Source organism: Oncorhynchus gorbuscha, linkage group LG21, assembly GCF_021184085.1.
Source record: "Oncorhynchus gorbuscha isolate QuinsamMale2020 ecotype Even-year linkage group LG21, OgorEven_v1.0, whole genome shotgun sequence".
Classification (NCBI taxonomy): domain Eukaryota; kingdom Metazoa; phylum Chordata; class Actinopteri; order Salmoniformes; family Salmonidae; genus Oncorhynchus; species Oncorhynchus gorbuscha.
Window position 1 is genome coordinate 46,074,643 of NC_060193.1, and position 22,552 is coordinate 46,097,194.

General features: G+C 43.9%; 1 protein-coding gene across 1 annotated transcript; it reads right to left on the minus strand.

Moving 5' to 3' along the window:
- Positions 1-172: 172 nt before the first annotated feature.
- LOC124008403 (cAMP-dependent protein kinase catalytic subunit PRKX-like) lies at positions 173-22,143 on the minus strand. Its single transcript, XM_046319662.1, has 8 exons — positions 21,398-22,143; positions 16,431-16,599; positions 15,633-15,896; positions 12,364-12,483; positions 7,217-7,312; positions 4,026-4,083; positions 2,419-2,496; positions 173-2,236 (listed from the first exon to the last, which is right to left on the minus strand). The coding sequence occupies exons 1-8, from the start codon at positions 21,543-21,545 to the stop codon at positions 2,111-2,113; spliced, it is 1,059 nt and encodes a 352-aa protein (XP_046175618.1). The 5' UTR covers positions 21,546-22,143; the 3' UTR covers positions 173-2,110.
- Between the last annotated feature and the right edge of the window lie 409 nt (positions 22,144-22,552).

Genomic DNA, 22,552 nt, shown 5'->3' on the forward strand with positions numbered 1-22,552 from the left:
TAACCCTAGCTCCTACCACCCCAAGTACTCTGGCATGTCTGAAATGATTACATAATGTAAGCAATATGGAGACAATTCCACCTAGAAAGCAAAGTACCAAATTACTTCCACTATTTATACATTACAATATATTATAACCACACTTCAGAAGGAAAGAGAATCAGTTGTTGAGTCAGTGGATAGGAGGTGTTTTTAATCCTGGTTGTGTGGATCTTTTAAACAGTATCTGAAGAAGTTAAATACAATACTGCGACATTAACCATATGAAAAGGCCATGTAAGGTAGGCTGTTAAATAATAATTAAAAAAAATCTATACACTTTGACAAAAGGCATTGGTAAAATGGTATTGGGTATAAAATATATGCTTGTATTGACCTAAAAGTGCAGTATTTTTTCTTTCATATTTGTTTTCCTTTTGCTAATACATAAACATCTTTAAAAAAAGGCAAAAGGCTGAGGATTGTAAAGCAAATTCCCTAGAAACACACTTCACACTAAAAAAAATAATTAAAACAAATACGTAAAAAAAGCTATACAAACGGACCGATTAAACTCACACTGAGTTTTGATCCATGATTGGTTAAGAGATATACATAAAACATGACATACACGCAATCAAATTGTTCAAATCAAATCATTTAAGTTGACTAAAAGGGACACAAATGACTTACTGTTACTAAGTACGTTTTTCGAGAGACTTGTTTGTGATTGCCTCATGATGTGCTTTCTACTAGCCAGTGATATGATTGGTGGAGAGAAGACAAGAGTTTATTGGCTGCCTGAAGCAGATGGCTAAGCATCTTACTGAGACGACTTCCTGCTTGGCTATACATGAAACCAGCTGGAGATCTGTATATTCTACAGTTCTTTAAAGTACGTGAAAGAGACCTAGAGACAAAGATAGACACCAGTCAATACACAGGGTCGTTTTTTGTTACTGTGTGAACAGCAAAATAGGACGAGGTGGACGGAAGAAAGACGGGAGGAACCAGATTCCACATATAGTAGCTAGCTACACTTCTTCCACACAACAATTACTCCACATACATTATGATTAACAGTCAACGTTTTCAACAGCACAGCTCAAGTATAAACAGTGTGTGTTCTATAAATAAAAGTTGAAAAAGTACCACTAGCTTGTCAGGAGAAAAGAAGAAGACATACAGTATGTCACATCCAAGCTCCTGAAGTAAGTAAGGCACCTTTTACAAGAGCTTTCTGGTCTGGCCTTGATGCACACATGCATGGATATCCGGCCGATAGATAGCCAAGTACTTACAGCTCAAAATGACAAGTTTAACAGCCTATTTGACTAGCGGCCAGTCAATAAAATGATATTACAAAGCTTGCTTGGGATGATATTGTAGTACGTTCCTGTACAAGTTTCATACTTTCTCATTGACAAAATGTCAAGTACAATCTACTAAGTATAGATGTAGTAACTACACATGTCAATTCCATTTACTGTACAGCTCAATACTGAGTCTACTGTATGCGTGATCATTTTTGGATCATAAGCTTTGCTCAGTTGGTTGAGTCCTACAAGTTCCAACAAAGAAAACTGGAACCTTTTTGGCCCAACAAAATACATTTAAAAAAATCCTGAATATTGCATTTTAAACATATTCATTTCAGTAACAACGCCCTTTGGTTCAAAGAGGACCATCTTTTTTTTTTTTTTTTGCATAACAGGAGAAGGCTCAGAGAAACAAAGAAACTGAGGACTGAGGTGTTAGTTAAGTGGAAAAAAACGTTTTTAAATGAAAGGAAATGAATGCTAGATGAATATTGTGGCGATATGATGTTTCTTTTAGTTATTTTTAGGTCAATTCTGTCCTGCTGTTCCACCCAATGTGGAACACTTCAATGTCTTCAAGCAAGATAAAGTTCTGGGATTTGGACGCTTGGAAGTTCTCTTGCTGACCATACAATGGTGACATCTCAGATGATTTACCAGTCTTTCTGTTATTCAGCAAGATCCAGAAGTCTGTATTTTCTCAACATCTAGAAGTTTGACTGACCGACCCTCTCCAAGGTCTAAAAGTTCCTGAGTCTCTCTCTACAAGACCTAAATGTTTTCAAAGTATTTCTGTCATTACTTCCGCCTTTCTAGAAGTTCTTGAAGATTTCCAAGTCCTTTGCAGGCACAGGTGCATCTTTCTTCCACTCGTCCTCGGGGTAGGCATCAAAGTTAGACGTGTCACCTTCGTGGGACACCTTGGGAACTATGGGTGGCTGAGGGAACAAAAATAACATGACTCTGAATACATCAAAGAGCTAAAAAAAAGCAGGTGTTTTCTTTTAAAAGTACATCAACTCTAAAATGGTGAGTTGAATGAAAACAGTACATCCTGAAAATAAAGTGTACGTTTACATGTGTTCCCATTGATGTGTGTAATATCGCCAACGTGACAGACCTTCAGTTTTCTCAGAGGTACACCATCCCAGTCTATAGACTTGAACCATCTGTGCTTTTTCACATCGTCTGCTCCGTTCTGCAAGAGAAGACACTGTGCATCAGAGCCGTCCGCGGGCCCTCTATTCGACACAATCTGGAATCAAGATAAATGACGTTCTTCACGTCTGGAATAAAGGGTTTGAAATAATAACGACAATTAGAGCTAAACACATCGTTCCTTCTAAACACTTTGTGGTGTCTGTGGTGATTCCCCCTGTATACTGGGAGTGTGTGGCTCGACCACACCTAGAGTCGGCTAGCTAGTCAGCTAACTAGCACATGTTCCTCAGAAAACCCTTTGAGGCACAAGTTAATAACAGACCGTGTGGTGATTTATGTTTATTTAAATCATTGTGCTTACCAACAGTTGTTTAATTGAAAAGAGACATCATATACTCCCACATGGACTCTTATGCCTTTGAACAGTGTAATTCAAAACACTCAGACATCATCCTTCGATTGAACGTCAGTGCCAGATACATATACGATTCCAATGAATGAATCATAAAATTGCGGTCGACTACAGGGACGAGAAGTCTGAAACAGATAAACACTTGTTTTTTTTCTTTCCATCTTTGGTGGCTGAGTAAAAGCCAGGCCTGCAGTGTTCCTGAGGCATACATACAAACTGCACAAAACGGAGGCAAGCAAACAAGGAATAATCAGTCCGCCATGAGAGTTAAGATGTGCATGGCGCCTACATTGGACCGCTCGGTGTCTAGTAGAAAATTTTTAATCCCGCCTGTTATGACGGAGAGACAATTCCATCACAAGTGGTGTAAGAAAGAACATTCATTTATTCAAGAGGAATTACAGATCACTCTACGGAGTGACACGGCGTCCCAAATGGAACCCTATTCTCTAAATAGTGCACTGCTTTCGACCAGAGCCCCCCCCCCCCTGGGCCCTGTTCAAAGCTAGTGCCCTTTAAAAGGGAATATGGTGTTACCAAGAGGCCCGTGTTCATTGTGGAGGGAGACTCCAGTTCTCGCTGTGCAAACACAGCTTCTCTGTTGCGTTCTACACATTTCCTGGGCAGATGGCTTGTGCATACTGGCTTCACTCCTACTACTACAGTGGACATCCTGGCTACCAAAAGGGAGCATCTTTTCAGCAAGATAGAATTGATATTTGCATAGAATGCCCAGTCATGTTGAAATGGCAGGACTAAGTAATGAGCCCGGACCCCATGTGATTAACTACTAAACTGACTTGTTGCCAGTGCAGGGGAAATATGTTTCTCTGTGATCCACCCTAAACCCCTGCTGCCCCCTCCCACGCCTTTAAGGGTGCAAACTACCTCTACAACAACTCCCTCTATGTATCCAGCTAATTGGAACCAAATGCAGACATTCAGTCACTCCCTAGGCCCTTTCCTGTCTCAGTGCTGAGACCGTGACGTCAAACTGCAAAAGACTCACTCCACGACCTGACGAGTCAACAAAACACTTTAACATGAGTTTCATTAGTACCGTGTATCTGTTCTTGTGTAATGTTTTAGTATAGCTTGGGACAATAAACCTTTATAAATCTGAATCTCAATCATGGTTTGATCTTGAAACTCACCTTCATATTGCCTAACCTCCTGGCTCGGTCAATGACGAGGAACTTCTTGATGAGATCTCTGGAAAACAATAGAAAGACGGTCAGGGAGACAGATTGTTAGTGTGAACTCACTGTGACTGTCTCCAGGTCTGCAGTTTTCAGTCAGAAGTCAAGAGGTCCGTCTCCGTCCAAAAGCTGACAAGATAGATGAGCTTGGCTATTGGAACAACAGAAACACTGACAGACTCATAAAGGTGCCATGGGGTAACAGAGAGGTACATCCTGTGTGTGTGTGTGTGTGTGTGTGTGTGAGGTTCATCCAGGCAGAAACATCCTCTATTGCTCTTTCCCTCTCCCTATTTTAATTGAGGGAAAGTGACAGGTTTTAAAGTGAAACTTTTCACAACTATGAAGATGCTGACGTAGGGATACTTTAGGGATGAATTTGGGATGATTCACAAATGCCTTTAAAAATGACCGTGTAAGTTTTCCCATGATATGTGGCCGGCGCTGACAGAGTGAGCCTTCAATAAAGCTGCCGTATCTCACAACCAACGAGCTTGCCAGCGCAGGCGTAAATATACCAGCCGATTATTGACAGTGTGCATTTTAGTGTCTTAAACCCTCCCAAGTCACAACAACTTCACAATCCTACAGCCTCCGCTCTCATTCAGTGGCTCTCTTTTACAGTCCCTATACGACAAGGACTGAAAATGAAGAAAAATAAATAAATACATATAATAACAATCCTACTCCTATAATACTCCCTTGGTCCTGGAACGAACTACAAAACACTAAAACTGGAAGAGAGTGTCTGAGTTTAAAGCTCTGGTCAAAGAAAATATCACTGACCATTGTAATTGTATGTACACACGGGCTACTTCCTGCTGACCTATCGCTAGGTCTCCCTCACAAAAGACCCCCCCCCCCTGGTTAAATAAAAATATGTCCATGTAGCCTGACTTATGAAACGTTGAGGGGAAATACAACGTTCCTTAACTCCAATTGGTTGCCCAATCTGAGACAGTTTTATCTTACGCAATATGTAAGCGATAAACAATGTCACTGTACGTTTCTATGGCAATATACCAGGCAGCAGAGCTTTTTTTCTGGATCAAAATGGGGCTTAGGTGGTGGGAATGGCAGGGGCGTGGCCAATGGTGAAGTCACCAACCAACATGTTTGTGGAATTCTACACATTTTGCCTTGTGGTGGAGATCATTATTTACTTATTTTTTAAAGCACATTTCCTGCAAATCTACACATTTTGCCATGACTTATGCATGATTCTATGCTATCGGAATGACTCAAACATTTAAAAAAATCAACGGGGCCCAATGACATGAAAAAGACCCATTATCTTTTCTTCATAGTTTCTATCTGGTTTTAGTTGTTTAAGTTGTTTCTTTCTTTCTGTTTGGAGTAAGGCGGCCTGAAAAAACAACAACACTTTTCTATGCAGAAAGTCCTGCACAGTGACCGTACAGTATATTCTGAATAGCATACTTATTTAAAAATATATATTTCCCTAGGCAAGTCAGTTAAGAACAAATTCTTATTTACAATGACAGCCTACCGGGGAACAGTGGGTTAACTACCTTGTTCAGGGGCAGAACGACCTTGTCAGCTCGGGGATTCGATCCAGCGACCTTTCGTTTACTGGCCCAACGCTCTAACCACTAGGCTACCTGCCACCCCCTATTTGAAAGGCATCTAACAAGTTGGTCTTACACATGTTCAGTAATACTGTAACACGTCTTATCTTCTCTGTGATAGAAAAAAGTTACTGCAATGGACAGACAAACACGGACAGAGCCAGAGACAGACAACTCAGGTTCAGGTTCTACCCATCAGTTCTGATGGATGGGACCGGGTAAAAGTGACAGTGATATAGCTGGAGGGAATATAAAAAAAAGAAAACCCTTGTGTCTGTCTGGGGCCAAAAGATAGACGGCTTAAGTGTTTGGAGCTCTTTTGTTAGTGTGTTATGTAGCAGTGGGACTGTGTGTGTGCGTGTGTGGTAGCAGTGGGACTGTGTGTGTGCGTGTGTGGTAGCAGTGGGACTGTGTGTGTGCGTGTGTGTGTGCGGTAGCAGTGGGACTGTGTATGTGCACGTGTGTGTGTGTGTGTGTGTGTGTGTGTGTGTGTGTGTGTGTGTGTGTGTGTGTGTGTGTGTGTGTGTGTGTGTGTGTGTGTGTGTGGTAGCAGAGGGACTGTGTGTGCACGCGTGTGTGTGTGTGTGTGTGGTAGCAGTGGGACTGTGTGTGCGCGTGCGTTAGGGAACACTGTATGTGTGTGGCCCCTTCCAGGTATCCGGCTGGGCCAGTGTGTCAGGGCTGATTGAGTACTGCCCAGGTCCTCCTCTCCTTCTAAAGCCGGTAATCTCCTAACATTACTCCAGCCTCCAGCTGTTCTGAGGAGCAGTGTGATGGTTGTGACGGGTTTAAAGGACGAGTTCCAACTCAGCAGAGTGTGTCATTAGTGAGGGCCTGCATCCGACATCCAGCGTAGCTAGCTCTTCATCTTCTGCACGGGACGCTGATTGACCCTGCCGTTTGGGAGGATGGTTGCACTGTGTGACGCAGCACACAAACACACACACACAGTCTGCGTGCGCAGGCAGGCACACACGTTCATCCACACATCCGGTGGTCACACACGCACGCACTGGAGAGATAAGTTAAATATTGGATTTGGTACATTCCTAGATGCACATAAACAACTAAAAAGGTATTCACAATGCAGCCCTGCCAAATTCCAATTGTCAGGTCCTAATCATGAGTATTGGTAATGCATTTCCAAAACACACTATGTTTGTTATGGGTAGAGAGTGTGATGGTGGATGCGGGTGTGTTTCCAATAACAGTCTGGAGGACTTCTCAGGAACATTTTGTTTCCTGCACGCCAAGACCTAAATCTAAAAATCTGATTGAAATGTGATGTGAAAACCAACATCCATACATTCTCCTCACAAGTCGAAATGTTATAAGACGGGCTTATCGTATATTATGTATCATAATGGAATACGTTTGTGCCGAGGTAGTGGTAGACTTTGGGGATTTTCCCTCCATTATTTCACCCACAATCCCCTGTGTTTGGGTGTGTGCCTGGGTGTGTGTGTGTGTGTGTGTGTGTGTGTGTGTGTGTGTGTGTGTGTGTGTGTGTGTGTGTGTGTGTGTGTGTGTGTGTGTGTGTGTGTGTACACGACCTACTTTACATAAAAATCCAGATGCCGCGGGAATTCCAGCTTCCCGGCGAGGATCTTCTGATAAATACCAAAGGGATTGTCGTCAAAAAACGGTGGGTACCTGGAGGGGGAAATAAAAGAACATGTCATATAAACAGTCATCTCTCCTCAACCGGTGATAACTTGTCAACTACTTCAAAATGTTTGTTCCTATTGGCAAACACTAATAAAATTAAACCACAGAGGAAAAATAGAATCATAAACCAGGTTTCCATCCAACCTATTTACGCAAGTCAAGCACGTCAGATTAAAATGTCACGACAGGCTTGATGGAAGTTTGTCGGTAAACTTTCCAAATGTCTGCCAGGATACGCTATACAAAATGGGGATCTTTTTGTCTCTGTAAAATTGATTATGCGAGAAAAGGCAGTGGAAATGCCTTTCAGGCGCAAATATTGACAACCATTATATTTGAAGTAAACTTAGTGTCACACAATTATATTTTGTGTGGTCCTGCGGAGCCCAGTTGGAAGAGCATGGCGCTTGTAATGCCAGGGTTGTGGGTTTTGATTCCCACGGAGGTCCAGTATGAAAACGTACACACTCACTACTGTAAGTCGCTCTGGATCAGCTGCTGAACTATGTAAAATGTCCTCCCACTACGACATGGGAAAGCATGCAGTTTATTAGGCTACAGATGAAATAAGTTGTGACGAACATCACAGGGTGCTGAAAGTGCATGGTGATGAGCTTGATTGGTGACATGGTGATCAATGCATGTCTGCTGTTTGACAAATCATCTGGCTTTTCGGTCCATAATAATCTCACACATGTAGGTAGCCTACCCACACTGTATCTGAGAGCTGTTGACTTGGGGGCAGGTGCCAAGACCAGAGTGGGCACATTTTCTATATAAAACAAATGTTCTTTTGTGACAAAACCATCAATAGAGTTGAAAATGCGATGGAAACCCATTTACTAGTATTTTCTTCCCCCCGGTACATGGGAATTTAACCGCAAAAGTTTTGATAAAAGCACAGATTTTTATGAGCAACAAATCATTTTTGAAGGAAACACGCCTGTGGTGGGAAAACGCACATATTTTTATGCAGATTTTTGATGGACGGAAACCTAGCTACAAAACAGGAAATTGAAAGGGCTGCAGTAAAGTACACGACAACACAACGCAGTGAAACACATGACCCTACAGTTTAATTAACTCATCTGGTGACCTGTGTGTGCTGTTTAACTCTCTGTGTGTGTGTGAGCTGTGTCTGTGTGTCTGTGTGTCTGTGTGTCTGTGTGTCTGTGTGTCTGTGTGTTGCTCCTCAGACCAATCAGCTGCATTCTGGTGACTGATGGTTTAATGGTGAACGCTTCCCCAGCACTGCTCCAGCCTGGACAAACCATTAACCGTGCAGGCTGCTTTACATAACGGGCCAGGCCAGTCTAGCTAAATGCATTTCACATGCAGCAAACAGGCGGATCATCACACCAGTTTGTCACAGGGGCTGCCGAGCTGAGCCAGTCAAAATGGAGACAGAGACCTCTGACTGTGGAATTGGGGCCTGGAGGTTGTTAGATGTGTAACACAGACCGATATTATTACTATTTTTTTTACGTAGAAGGTCAGAGAATTGTGTAATAGATTCATTCAAGTCAGACGGTCAGACGAAAGCCAGATAAGACAACTATCAAAAGGACGACTGCATCAGTGGACGACGGCACGCATCAGTCAAAACCTGCCAAGAAACTGAAATGACTAAAACGGACAGGATAAGGAAGGGAGAAATAATGCCCGGTAATGATTTTTGGTCATGGCCTGAGATCAGAATAAAGTCCTTCAGAAAGCTGCTTTCCAAGGGGAATGTAATGTCTTTAGCAGGGACAGGTCTCTACAGTGAATGTCAGAGCAGAAGGGAGGGGGGGAAAAAAGAAGAGGAAGAGTCTGGGCGTTGGTAGAATACGAGGGGAGCCAAAGGATGAATCAACAGGGAGCTGCTTTCCTGATGGTCCTCCTCTTAAAGAGGGAGGCCAAGTGCAGGCTACCACCATGCAGTCCTCCCCCCCAGGCACGCCCGCCAGCCTGCCGGTAGATTAGTCTAGGTCCCCAGTGATGAACAGTGAGAGACTAGAGACTCGGCTCCTCTTATGCAACAGCAACCTACGGTTTACGTAACACCTGAGGTGTCGCCAAGATTCCACAGGGAGGAGGACGGGGAGAGGAACGGACGGAGGAAATGGTGAAAACAGGATAAATCAAAACAGGGAACGACTAACATGTTTAGCAGTAGGAGTTAGGATCGTCTGTACGCAGGAGTAGGCCTAGGTGTTTGGGAGTAGATTTAAACTAGCACGGCTACGGTAAGAATCGACAAGAATGCTCATCTTCCACAGATTGCAGAGAAACAGAAATTAAAACGGTTTCTGGTTAGCATGGAACTGGAATAGGCTACATTGACCAGAGAAGATGTTGTGATGTGAGTGGGAGGGAGGACCACACACACACACACACACAGCGGTTTTCATTAAGGAGAGCAGGCTCCCCCTCCAGGCAGGACTAGATACAGGATGATACAAGCCTACTGGACTGTCTGTGTGTGTCGGTGTGTGTGTGTAAGATACAGGTGGGCTGGACTGAGTATGTGTGGAGCTCAGTGCACAGGTGACCTCGTCATGATTATTCCCAGAAGTCAGGACCCTGGGGCGGATGGATGTCTGAGTGTGTAAACCTACCACACCTCGTAACTTTCAGAAGCCGCCCCCCCCTTTACATTCCTCCACTACGGAAGCTACAGGACCTTTGACAAAACGGTTACACGGCAGGCAACCTTTAGGGCGCGTTGTTCTGAAGGGAGCTTTTGTCTCCTGGAGCGCTGAGTGTGTGCGCACACTTCAAAAGGCCAGTGTGACGGATGCTAAGGAGAAGGTCACATTTTTCTTCACCATAAGCCCAAGGCCACTGAATTCTCTACTGGCACATGAATATACTAGGGTGATGTGAGGAGGCACTTCTGATTCGCTGACAACTTCACTACCACTCTAGTACAGAAGCACGTTTCTATATTCATACAGATTTAATCAATACGGTAAATAACAAAAAATGATTCATCAAATAAAAAAATGAAAATAAATCAAATTCATGTTACAGATGATATTTCCCCAACTGTTCTGCCACGTAGTGAAAAAAAACAGAGTGATTGTTTTAAACGTCTAGCTCCTAAGTACTAGGCCTATCAATATTCACTTTATTCAAAAGGCATAGATATGAAGTCAAATCTCTGATTTCACAACATTTTTACCCATTCTGGGGATAAGGGCTGTGCTACATTTCCATAGCAAAACAAACAATACACACCCAAACCCATCCTGTGTACTGTGCTGAGGTTATAATAACTAGTGCCCTCTAGGGGCGCCTAATTCACATGATAGGCAGTGGATCCCAACCTTTTTTCGGGTTACTGTACCACCAACTGAATTTTGCTCTGCCTGGAGTACCCCTGATTTACCCCCTCATGAGTATATTACCAGTAGGACTATGGTCTCATGAATCTTTTCAAGTACCTTCTGTGGACAGGCCAAGTGCCCCTGGTTGGGAGCCTCTGTGATAGTGTACTGAACATAACACTATCAGACCCCTTCTCTCTTGCTGGGTGGTTCGAGCCCCGAATGCTGATTGGCTGACAGCAGTGGTATATCAGACTGTATACCACGGGTATGACAAAACATTTATTTTTACCACTAATTACGCTGGTAACCAGTTTATGACGGCAATAAGGCACCTCAGGGGTTCGTGATATATGGCCAGTATACCACGGCTAAGGGCTGTATCCAGGCACTCCGCGTTGTGTCGTGACAAAGAACAGCCCTTAGCCGTGGTTTATTGGCCATATACCACACCCCCTCGTGCCTTATTGCTTAATAATATGGCACTTGGCAGACACATTTATCCACTCACCGTTCAGTGAGTGCACACATAGGCTACGTGTACTAGGCTCAATATGTAGGGTGTAGCCTATGTGACGCCTGCAGAAATGCATGCGGATTAGAAGCAAAAAGCAAGCGCTTAACTCATGTGTAGGATGGGCTATATAGAACAAATCATTTAACTTGGTTCCCTCGTCTCAAAGAGGAGCGGAAGAGCAGCAGGCCACGTGAGTGATGCTATATGCTGCTGGCAGACATCCACTCAGTCAGTGAGTCATTCATTCAAGGCCAGTGCACTCCACAGAAGCACTGCTGAAATAGGATTTCTATAGGCACCAGGCCGCAGATGTACCATAGCTAAACGGCCCAGCGTCACTGTCAGCGTTCCAAATGGCACCATATTCCCTATGTCGTGCACTACTTTTGACCAGGATTCTGTTCAAAAGTAGTGCACTACATCGGGAATAGGGTGCCATTTGGAACACAGGCCCGGCGTCGTTAAGCTATGGTACAACTACGGCCCGTCTACAGAAATCCTATTTCAGCAGTGCTTCTGTAGGCCTTGAATTAATGAGTGACTGAGTGGGGTTCTCAGACGAGAGAGCACAGCTTAAAGCCACCAGAGTTTGTTATCATGAAACCTTGGTCTCCACAGATCACACACAGGTGGGAATGTGTCAGAATAAGTTACTTTTGACCTTTCTTCAATCTGTAACCTTCCTTTCATCCTTAAGACCGTCCACCTCTGTCATCACAGAAACACAAGGCAGACTGGTCTTGGAATTAAGCCCACTACAGGGTGACGTAACCTCATAAGGTCAACTATCTGAATAACAGCACACTTGTCACTCCATTGACTCGCCACAGACATTCTGCTGAATACTACCCATTGTTCATAGACAGAGCCCACTGTCCATAGAGGATAGCCACTCTTCATACATACATACATACATACTACTACACTAGCACGGGATCAATTCTATCTCAATTCAGGAAGTAAACTGGAATTCCGATTCCAATATTTTTCATTAAAAAATCAAATTGAGGAGAATTGGAATGTTAGTTTTCTTTCTGAATATAAATGAAATTGAGCCCAACCCCTGCTACTACCACCCAGTCATCTTGTCCTCTGGTGGACTGGGGCCCCCTGGTGTTCAACCCTGCCCTGTCAGGAGACATGACACTAGTGTTCAGCTCAACACCAGTCCTTCCCATTCAGTCAGAGGACACGACAACACTACTCACCCAGCCAGCATCTCAAACACGAGGATCCCCAGGGCCCACCAGTCCACCGCCCGGCCATGACCTTTGCTCTGGATGACCTCTGGGGCCAGGTACTCTGGGGTTCCACACAGAGTCCACGTCCTGAACGGAGCGATGGAGAAAGAGACATTAAAGAGAAACAATATTAGGTTTGAACCATTTACATTTGAGATGAGATGTTACGTTACTACAACAGAACACAGGAACACGCAGACGCGTACAACGTTTATTTGGGATGTGTAGCCGATAATAGCTGACTGATGATCAATCCAAGCCTAGGTTTCCCCAAGGGTCACCCTGTGCGCAGCACACACTGCACATTCCAATGAGTTCACCCGAGAGAGAGGAGACTTCTATTACATTCAGGGAAAGACAACCCCAGTCAGGTAAAGTGCTCACCCTGCCGTTTATAGTAGTGTCCTGTATGTAGGTTGCTCTCACAACAGTATCAGCGGTCAGTCGACTGGTCCTTCCAGTCAGTAGTAGTGCAGCCTATGCAGACTGATCTCACAGTAGCATGTACACTGACGTGGTATAACTAATGCAGCGTGTGCAGCCTGATCTCACAGTAGCATGTACACTGACGTGGTAGAACTAATGCAGCGTGTGCAGCCTGATCTCACAGTAGCATGTACACTGACGTGGTAGAACTAATGCAGCGTGTGCAGCCTGATCTCACAGTAGCATGTACACTGACGTGGTATACCTAATGCAGCGTGTGCAGCCTGATCTCACAGTAGCATGTACACTGACGTGGTAGAACTAATGCAGCGTGTGCAGCCTGATCTCACAGTAGCATGTACACTGACGTGGTAGAACTAATGCAGCGTGTGCAGCCTGATCTCACAGTAGCATGTACACTGACGTGGTAGAACTAATGCAGCGTGTGCAGCCTGATCTCACAGTAGCATGGGGCCACCCCTCGGATGGGGCCACAGTGTCTCCTGACCCCTCCTGTCTCAGCCTCCAGTATTTATGCTGCAGTAGTTTATGTGTCGGGGGGCTAGGGTCAGTTTGTTTATCTGGAGTACTTCTCCTGTCCTATTCAGGTGTCCTGTGTGAATCTAAGTGTGCGTTCTCTAATTCTCTCCTTCTCTCTTTCTTTCTCTCTCTCGGAGGACCTGAGCCCTAGGACCATGCCCCAGGACTACCTGACATGATGACTCCTTGCTGTCCCCAGTCCACCTGGCCATGCTGCTGCTCCAGTTTCAACTGGCCTGGGCCCTAGGACCATGCCCCAGGACTACCTGACATGATGACTCCTTGCTGTCCCCAGTCCACCTGACTGTGCTGCTGCTCCAGTTTCAACTGTTCTGCCTTATTATTATTTGACCATGCTGGTCATTTATGAACATTTGAACATCTTGGTCATGTTCTGTTATAATCTCTACCCGGCACAGCCAGAAGAGGACTGGCCACCCCACATAGCCCGGTTCCTCTCTAGGTTTCTTCCTAGGTTTTGGCCTTTCTAGGGAGTTTTTCCTAACCACTGTGCTTTTACACCTGCATTGTTTGCTGTTTGGGGTTTTAGGCTGGGTTTCTGTACAGCACTTTGAGATATCAGCTGATGTACGAAGGGCTATATAAATAAATTTGATTTGATTTGATGTACACTGACGTGGTAGAACTAATGCAGCGTGTGCAGCCTGATCTCACAGTAGCATGTACACTGACGTGGTAGAACTAATGCAGCGTGTGCAGCCTGATCTCACAGTACTATCGGGTGGTATATGGATCCAACAGAGTGACGGAGCTTTAGTTTGCTGGAAGTATTGGTTCTGGTTGTGTTATTGGTAGATCAATGTCTTTGGTTCAATAGTACAGCTGATTAACACTGTTTGGAGGACATATTACAACCCTGGATCACTATTATCAGGCCAGCAGGGAGGGTATCTGAAGTGGGGAGCAGAATATGACACAACAAACTATCATTTATCAGATTTTGTTTTAATGTTCTGAAGAAGAAAAAAAAACTGGCCATTTGGAAAATAACTCTTGGTCAGTTGCCGTGGTGATGGTTAATTTGTATGCAAATGGTTACTCTGTTTAAAGAGCAGGCTCGAGGTCCCTGATTTCATTCGTACATTTCCACCATTAGTATAGAGTTTGATGTGAACGACAACGGGACACTGGTCGCAATGTGGAAAAAGCAGATTGCATTGTGCATTTTTTTTGTGGCATGCAACCTTTGTCTGTAAGGCATATGTACCTCAGACTCAGAGTACTCTCTGGACAGAGTGCTACTCTACGACTGACAAAAGCTAGTCTAAAAAAAACGGTAACCTCCGAGCACATCCCAGAACCAAAGCGGGTCCATTCCGCCATGAGGTGGCACTGTGGAAGCATCAACAGTGTGGTGTGGTATTGTTTCACCTTCTAAACTGATCGCCCGCGCACAGGAACACCACCAGTGGCAAGGCAGCCAACTCAGCTCATTCGTTTGTTCTTCACACCCTCGCCGCATTCGAGGCAATTCCTTTTGCCTTCCGTTTCTTTAAGTGGGTCACAAGATGCACATCAGAGACACATCTACTCCAAATCTGTTTTACTCTCCCGGACAGAGAAAATGTAATCTTAGTCCATTTTGTTTACATGTCAGTGGGTTCAGGTTTGTGTTCAGCGAGGCTCCCTGCAAAACACTAGTGCTACTGCAGTCTCACTACACTACCGCAGTGCAGATACAACACCGTTTTAACCCGGAGTGCTGCAGCTTTCCAATCCTACGGAGGTTACTGAAGCGGACTAGCAAAAACAAAATAACGGCAATTTCCATCGCATCTTTGCGTTTTTTTCGGATTCCGTCTTAGATAGAGCGAGGATTCCACTCCATACACTCGGAATATTATATGGGTGTACAATGACAACTTCAGGAAGGATATCTATGTCCCTACTGTACCAATCAGGCAAATATGTCTGTATCGCTCTTACAATGAGACAGAAAAACAAACAGCATTCATTCCCGCAATTAACACGGCAGTCTAATAATATCCTGGTAATGACTTGTCAGGGGGCATAATATCTAACAATTAAGGATGTCCTAGCTGTGCAACACACCTGCTCCCAGATGGGATGATACCTGTGGGGACGAACAGCTCATACTGGGACGCTGCTCTGCGGCTGACCCTGTGCTGCTTCCAGTCTCTAGGGTGTGTGTGGTCTCAGGGATGTTGGAAATATAATAACACAGTCCAAAGACACATTTCCGTGTCTCGATGGACAATAAAGTTGCACTCTACGGCATTACATCATACCTGTCCGAGAGCTTCTTAGCGAAGCCGAAGTCCGTGAGGCGGATGTGTCCCTCGCTGTCCAGCAGTATATTCTCCGGCTTCAGGTCTCGGTAGACGATCTCTTTGGAGTGGAGGTACTCGATGGCACACACGATCTCCGTGGAGTAGAAGAGGCCCGTGGTGTTGCTGAAGCGCCCGCGGCTACGGAGGTAACTGAACAGCTCCCCGCCTGGAACGTAGTCCATCAGCATGTAGAGTAAACGATCGTCATGGTGGGTCCAGAACCTGGAAGGTATAAACAGGAAATAAACACACCGGTACATTTGAACAAGGTGACTCTAGTCAAACACAAATATTGGTCAGGTAACAGTGGTTGGATGTAGAGAGTTAGACCACACGGTAGTCTGGTCAGTGTTTGCTCAGCTTACAGTATGTGGCATGGGCCTTGTCAAAACGGTTGTAGAGGACAAGTGGAAAGTGGCCCTGTGTGGCTTAGTGGGTAGGAGCGCGGTGCTAGCAACACCAAGGTCATGGGATTCACCACCCCTAATCACACACATATTCTAGAAACGCATACACTCACTGTAGGGGAGGTCACCTTGGATAAAGACTTCTGCTTAATGGCATATATTATTTATATATTAAATCCACTTCCAACAGATCTGTGGCTGACGATGGCGTTGAGGCGATCAGACAATAACAGTCTGATGAGGAAGGGGAGGTGGACTTCAGTCAGGACTTCCTTGTCTTTATGTTATGACAGCCACGTTAGGCTATGTTTGGTGACGTTGTGTGTCGATGAGGTGATCAGACACTCACAGTCTGATGAGGAAGGGGTGGTTGACTTCGGTCAGGACTTCCTTCTCGTTGTGGACGTGCTGCTCCTGCTTCAGCCGGATCACGTCGGGGATCTTCATCGCCTTCAGAGCGTAGAACGCCCTGCTCTTCTTGTCTTTCACCAGGAACACCCTGCCAAAGGTCCCTGTGCCTGAAGCAACGAGAGAGAGAGGAACAGTCATTAGACAAGGCGTTAAGTTCTCTCTCATACCCCCCCCCCAAAGGTCATAGAGCAACATTGAATTCAGATTATTTCTGCAATAAATCAACCACCATTATTTTTTACTTCACACTTATTTTTCTTAATAATGCATTGTTGGTTAAGGGCCTGTAAATAAGCATTCATTGTAAGGTCTACACCTCTTGTATTCGGCATATGTAACAAATAACATTTGATTTGATAAATCAGGAACTAATCTCTGGATCAAGTAATTTCATGAAATCAGAATGACATTTCTTTTTGACATTCAATCATGCCTGACATGTCTTCCACCCTTCCATCAATTAAAAGAGGTTGAACCTGGAAGAACTGTCCAAGATTCCTTGAGTTGTCTTCTCACTCTTTTACAAGTCTGACCTCATTATTCCGGTTCCCAATTCAGAATGATTCCGGTTCCCAATTCAGAATGTTTCTCTATTCCCATCCCCAGGTCTAGAGAACAAAATAACACCCCATGTCTAGTCATATTTCACTGTGAGTAAGGCGAGAGGGAGTAGACAAACAGAGATGGACTCACAATCCCAGATGAAGTTGGCTTCTGGCACGTTTGGGCTTACCTCGCACAAGGATTCTTTGTCCTTCCCTGTTCTCAGTCTCCATAGTAATCTAATAGGAGCAAGCAAAACAAAGCCCAACCCCTTTCTTTGTCTTCTTCATCATATCATAAGACAGAGGTTAGATAACTGTCAGGTTTGACTCTGAGCTCAACTGTACTACTATACCTGAAAACATTGCTGGTGTAATATAGCGCCTCAAAGCAGATACGTTCTTGTAAAGTCAGCACAATCAGATGGATATTCTACGGATGTTTGTCCTCTCCTAGTGGGCCTAATACTACTTATCTAGAGATTCCCAACAGGCAGGCTTTAGGCCTACACTACTTAAGCACGAAAAACAGCTAGAGAAAATCTTTTGGCAAACACAGTGAGCACCTTGCTCAATATAAGTGAGTTAATAATGACATGTGTGTCGTCTTTAGGCAACAGCTCAATCAATATTTTGTTTGTATTCAGAAGGAATCTGCTGCAGAAGCCAAATCGTCTAGGGAGGTTAGGACTAGTACCTGCCGGCACAGTAAAGACATATGGTAATGTCCTTTTCCAATCACCGTTCGTTGCTCCCTCAAGTAGCCTAATCTTGTGGATGCAGCAAACTGATATTTTTCTTCCTCTAGTAGCTACTGTTGCATTTTTAGATGTGTGCATGTACAGTTGAAGTCAGAAGTTTACATACACCTTAGCCAAATACATTTAAACTCAGTTTTTCACAATTCCTGACATTTAACCCTAGTAAAAATTCCCCTGTCTTAGGTCAGTTAGGATCACCACTTTAATTTAAGAATGTGAAATGTCAGAATAATAGTAGAAAATGATTTATTTCAGCTTTTATTTCTTTCATCACATTCCCAGTGGGTCAGAAGTTTATATACACTCAATTAGTATTTGGTAGCATTGCCTTAATTGTTTAACTTGAGTCAAACGTTTCAGGTAGCCTTCCCACAATAAGTTGGGTGAATTTTGGCCCATTCCTCCTGACAGGGCTAGTGTAACTGAGTCAGGTTTGTAGGCCTCCTTGCTCGCACACGCTTTTTGAGTTCTGCCCACACATTTTCTATAGGATTTAGGTCAGGGATTTGTGATGGCCACTCCAATACCTTGACGTTGTTGTCCTTAAGGCATTTTTCCACAACTTTGAAATTATGCTTGGTGTCATTGTCCATTTGGAAGACCCATTTGCGACCAAGCTTTAACTTCCTGTCTGATGTCTTGAGATGTTGTTTCAATATATCCACATATTTTCTTCCATTATGATGCCATATATTTTGTGAAGTGCACAAGTCCCTCCTGCAGCAAAGCACCCCCACAACATGATGCTGCCACCCCTGTGCTTCACGGTTGGGATGGTGTTCTTCAGCTTGCAAGCCTCCCCCTTTTCCCTCCAAATACAAAGATGGTCATTATGGCCAAACAGTTCTATTTTTGTTGTTTCATCAGACCAGAGGACATTTCTCAAAAAAGTACGATCTTTGTCCCCATGTGCTGTTGCAAACCGTACTCTGGCTTTTTATGGCGGTTTTGGAGCAGTGGCTTCTTCCGTGCTGAGCGGCCTTTCAGGTTATGTCGATATAGGACTCGTTTTTACTGTGGATATAGATACTTTTGTACCGGTTTCCTCCAGCATCTTCACAAGGTCCTTCGCTGTTGTTCTGGGATTTTCGCACCAAAGTACATTCATCTCTAGGAGACAGAACCATTCCTGAGCGGTATGACGGCTGCGTGGTCCCATGGTGTTTATGCTTGCGTACTATTGTTTGTACAGATGAACGTGGTACCTTCAGGCGTTTGGAAACTGTTCCCAGGGATGAACCAGACTTGTGGAGGTCTACAATTTTTTTCTGAAGTCTTGGCTGATTTCTTTTGATTTTCCCATGATGTCAGTCGCTTTGGATAAAAGCGTCTGCTAAATGGCATATAATATTATATTATTATGTCAAACAAAGAGGCATTGAGTTTGTAGGTAGGCCTTGAAACACATCCACAGGTAGACCTCCAATATACTCAAATGATGTCAATTCACCTATCAGAAGATTCTAAAGCCATAACATAATTTTCTGGAATTTTCCAAGCTGTTTAAAGGCACTTAGTGTATGTAAACTTCTGACCCACAAGAATTGTGATACAGGGAATTATACGTGAAATAATCTGCCTGTAAACAATTGTTGGGAAAATAACTTGTGTCATACACAAAGTAGATGTCCTAACTGACTTGCCAAAACTATAGTTTGTTAACAAGAAATTTGTAGAGTAGTTGAAAAACGAGTTTTAATGACTCCAACCTAAGTGTATGCAAACTTCCGACTTCAACTGTATATACTATTTTCATCATATTGAGTGATTACCACCAGAAATGTCCAGTGATTTCGTTTGGCAATGTGACATAGGTTTTCCCCTGCAAGTGGGTCAAGCCTGGTTTGTTCTTTTCTCTCCAATACAGCAACGCCCGAAGCAAAGGGATATGCACCAAATGCTGCACTGAATACTTGCATGGTGTACTGAATATTGTTTCCAAAAAAATAAAAACAGCTAGGCTATATGATAATAAATGGCAGAAAATGGATGTTTCTCACAAAACCAATGTGAGCCATTTTGCATGGAAACAAACCAGAGGTCTAGCTAACTTGGAAAAGTGAAGGGGAAATGACTGACCTATTTTTGCTCCACAACTGAACTGAATCAATTAGAGGGAGAAAGAGTGACACCTGTTTTCACAGCGACACTTAAAGGTGTGCTATTTTGTCAGATTCTTGGCTTGCTGGATGCTAGCCTACATTTATTTGAATAGAATACAGAATGCTTCTTGTTCTAATTCTGTGGAAGCAGAAATAGATAGGCCTGTGTGTTTTATTTGATTTGACTGACACTACATATTTGACGGAACAAGGCCAGACGTGGACTGATACGAGCCTAGCTTGTTGATGCTACTCAATGCACTTGGCTTAGGCCCCACCATTTTTGCCTCATCACCAAAAAAAAAAGTTTCCTATGCATGAAAGATGGGCAAAATGCCTGTAATGACTGTAAGCTTCGGATGTCACGTGAGAGCGAGGCGCCTCATTATTTCAATGACCATTAGACAAAAGCCGTCCTCAAGACGTGTAACTGATTAGTCATAAGAAGTAAATCCCTCTCATCATCATCATCATCTAACAAAAGGTTTTGCAAATTGGATGATTTTATCTTCGGCCTATAAGCTTCATCCTCTCCCTGATCGCGTGGGCTTAGAATGATGGGAATTCTCTATTGGCTAAGTGTCCTGCTCGTCATTAATCAAATATGAGAGTAAAAGATGAAGTGGTTTTCGTGACCAGTAGCCTGTGTTCAGTGTTGTAGTAGTGCATGTTGTTTTAACATTCTTGGTTTCAGGCATTAGACTCACCACAGAGGACTCCACCCATGTGATAAAAAAAAACACTGTTCAACAGCTGAGCCTGCTGACACATCACCCATGCAGCGAAAGGACTTACGTGCCCATACAAGAGTGAGCAGAGCCAAACACAAACTTTGACATTCCTTTGACATTCACAGGGCACTGCTCACAATAACAAAAAGGAACATCTGACACCTCACTAATATACCAATTTCCTTTTTTCTTTTCTTTATTTGTTGTTGTTGAAATAATACATACTCACCCTCTCTGAACTAGTCGAACGGGTTTCGATGTTGCAAAAGTCTGATAATGAGGGAAGTAAGAGTTTCCTCCATTAAGCTTTCACTTCTCAAGCTGGTTATTTCATGTATGCAATGTGACCATGTACCCTGCTTGATCCCTGAGATATACACAGATATTTCCCCTAATGTCATGGGTGTCATTCCTCAATGATTGGGCACAGGGTGGATGTTAAACCTATGGGTGGGCTTGACTGAAATGGAGAATGTTCTTGTCCCCATCCGGTTGACAGGTTAAGTAGCAGACCGAACAGGGTCATGACAGCTTTCTTCTGACTCAAGAGTTGAATCATGTTTCATATTCAGCACGTCACCATGTCATGATCTCATATCCCATGGAATGGCTGATCACATAGTCGCCTTGGCACGAGCCAAACATGTACCAGTAGTAGCAGCCTATATAGCTTAGTTGATAGGCAGGATAGTGTGAGAAGCCCTGTGATAGACAGACCAGTTATACCAGCGTGTGTACTGTAACATACTGGCTTGCTGCCTAAACTTACCAACTGTGGCAATGGTGTCCAGGTCATCGAGTGAGTATGTCCTGTTGTTCAGCGTTAACGATGCTGCTCCGGCCAACAACATGGGACTACTCTCGCGAATGGAGTTGCTTTCATTAGTTATCCCAACCTTTGCCTTTGTTGATGCCATTTTCCGTATGCATCCAAATGTAGCTATTCTAGCAATCACTTTAGCCAGCTAGTTAGCTACCAAACCGGTTTCGCCGAGGATAGATAGCCAATGACGGCTAACAGCCAATTCTCAAGATCAGTGTCCGCCTTATTCCCGAATACCAACTATGGTTTGAAATCAAATGTGGCTACTTCCCTTGGACAAGCAAGCATCTTGTCTTGATAGCTGGAAAACAGGTGCCGATCGTATCCTGGCGGAATCGCATGATGTCTCTCGAGCGGTCACTGCTGTCAAATGCAGACGCTAGCTAGCCATAGCCAACAGAGTAGCTACCAATATATAGCTAACACAAAAGAAAACCATCTCACCGCTAGCGACTGAATGAATGACCAACGCTAATATAGCTAGCTAATGTCAAACTACAAACGCATATACTGCACATTTCCACACGAGCCGCCGCTTGAGTAGCTAGGGGGTCTCGTGTTGTCTCGCTAGTTTAACTTCCGTCATAGGAAGCTAGTTGGCTAGCAAGAAAGATATTTGAGACATTTAAATTATTTACTCATCCGCTTCGTTCGCAAGTAGAACCTCACCCAGTTCAACAACACACATACAGGGCAAAGGAGCGGCGGGGAGTGCTTTGTGTTGACAAAAAAACGACCAATGAGTAAACACCCCATGTGCAATATGACCAATGGTATGATTAAAGGGGCGGAGACCCGTTTGACAGACAGCTGGGAAACAGCCGTAACTGTTATTTCCACATGTACAGTTTGAAGACATGCCACTCAAATGAAACACGGTCTGCTTTCCACTGTGAGATTAAATTGATACAGACAGTAAAGAGTGCCAGTAGACAGCACCAGCTAAATGTAGCCTAATATCAAATGGCAAGGTTTTAGAAAGAGGGACTGAACTCCACTCTCTCTGTAAACCCTTGATACAGTAAAACCTGAAAGCTCTGAGTAATGGGGTGTGTATTATTTACTCATGGGCTGCGGTGGGGATGAGATGCTGGGGTGTGG

What these genes read in the sequence shown, in the direction of transcription:
- LOC124008403 (XM_046319662.1), bottom strand. Translation starts at nt 21,545, where the DNA reads ATGGCATCAACAAAGGCAAAGGTTGGGATAACTAATGAAAGCAACTCC. An exon ending in GGACACCATTGCCACAGTTG is followed by an intron (nt 16,600 to 21,397) that starts GTAAGTTTAGGC and finishes TCGTTGCTTCAG; the next exon opens with GCACAGGGACCTTTGGCAGG. An exon ending in TACCTCTGAGAAAACTGAAG is followed by an intron (nt 2,237 to 2,418) that starts GTCTGTCACGTT and finishes TTGTTCCCTCAG; the next exon opens with CCACCCATAGTTCCCAAGGT.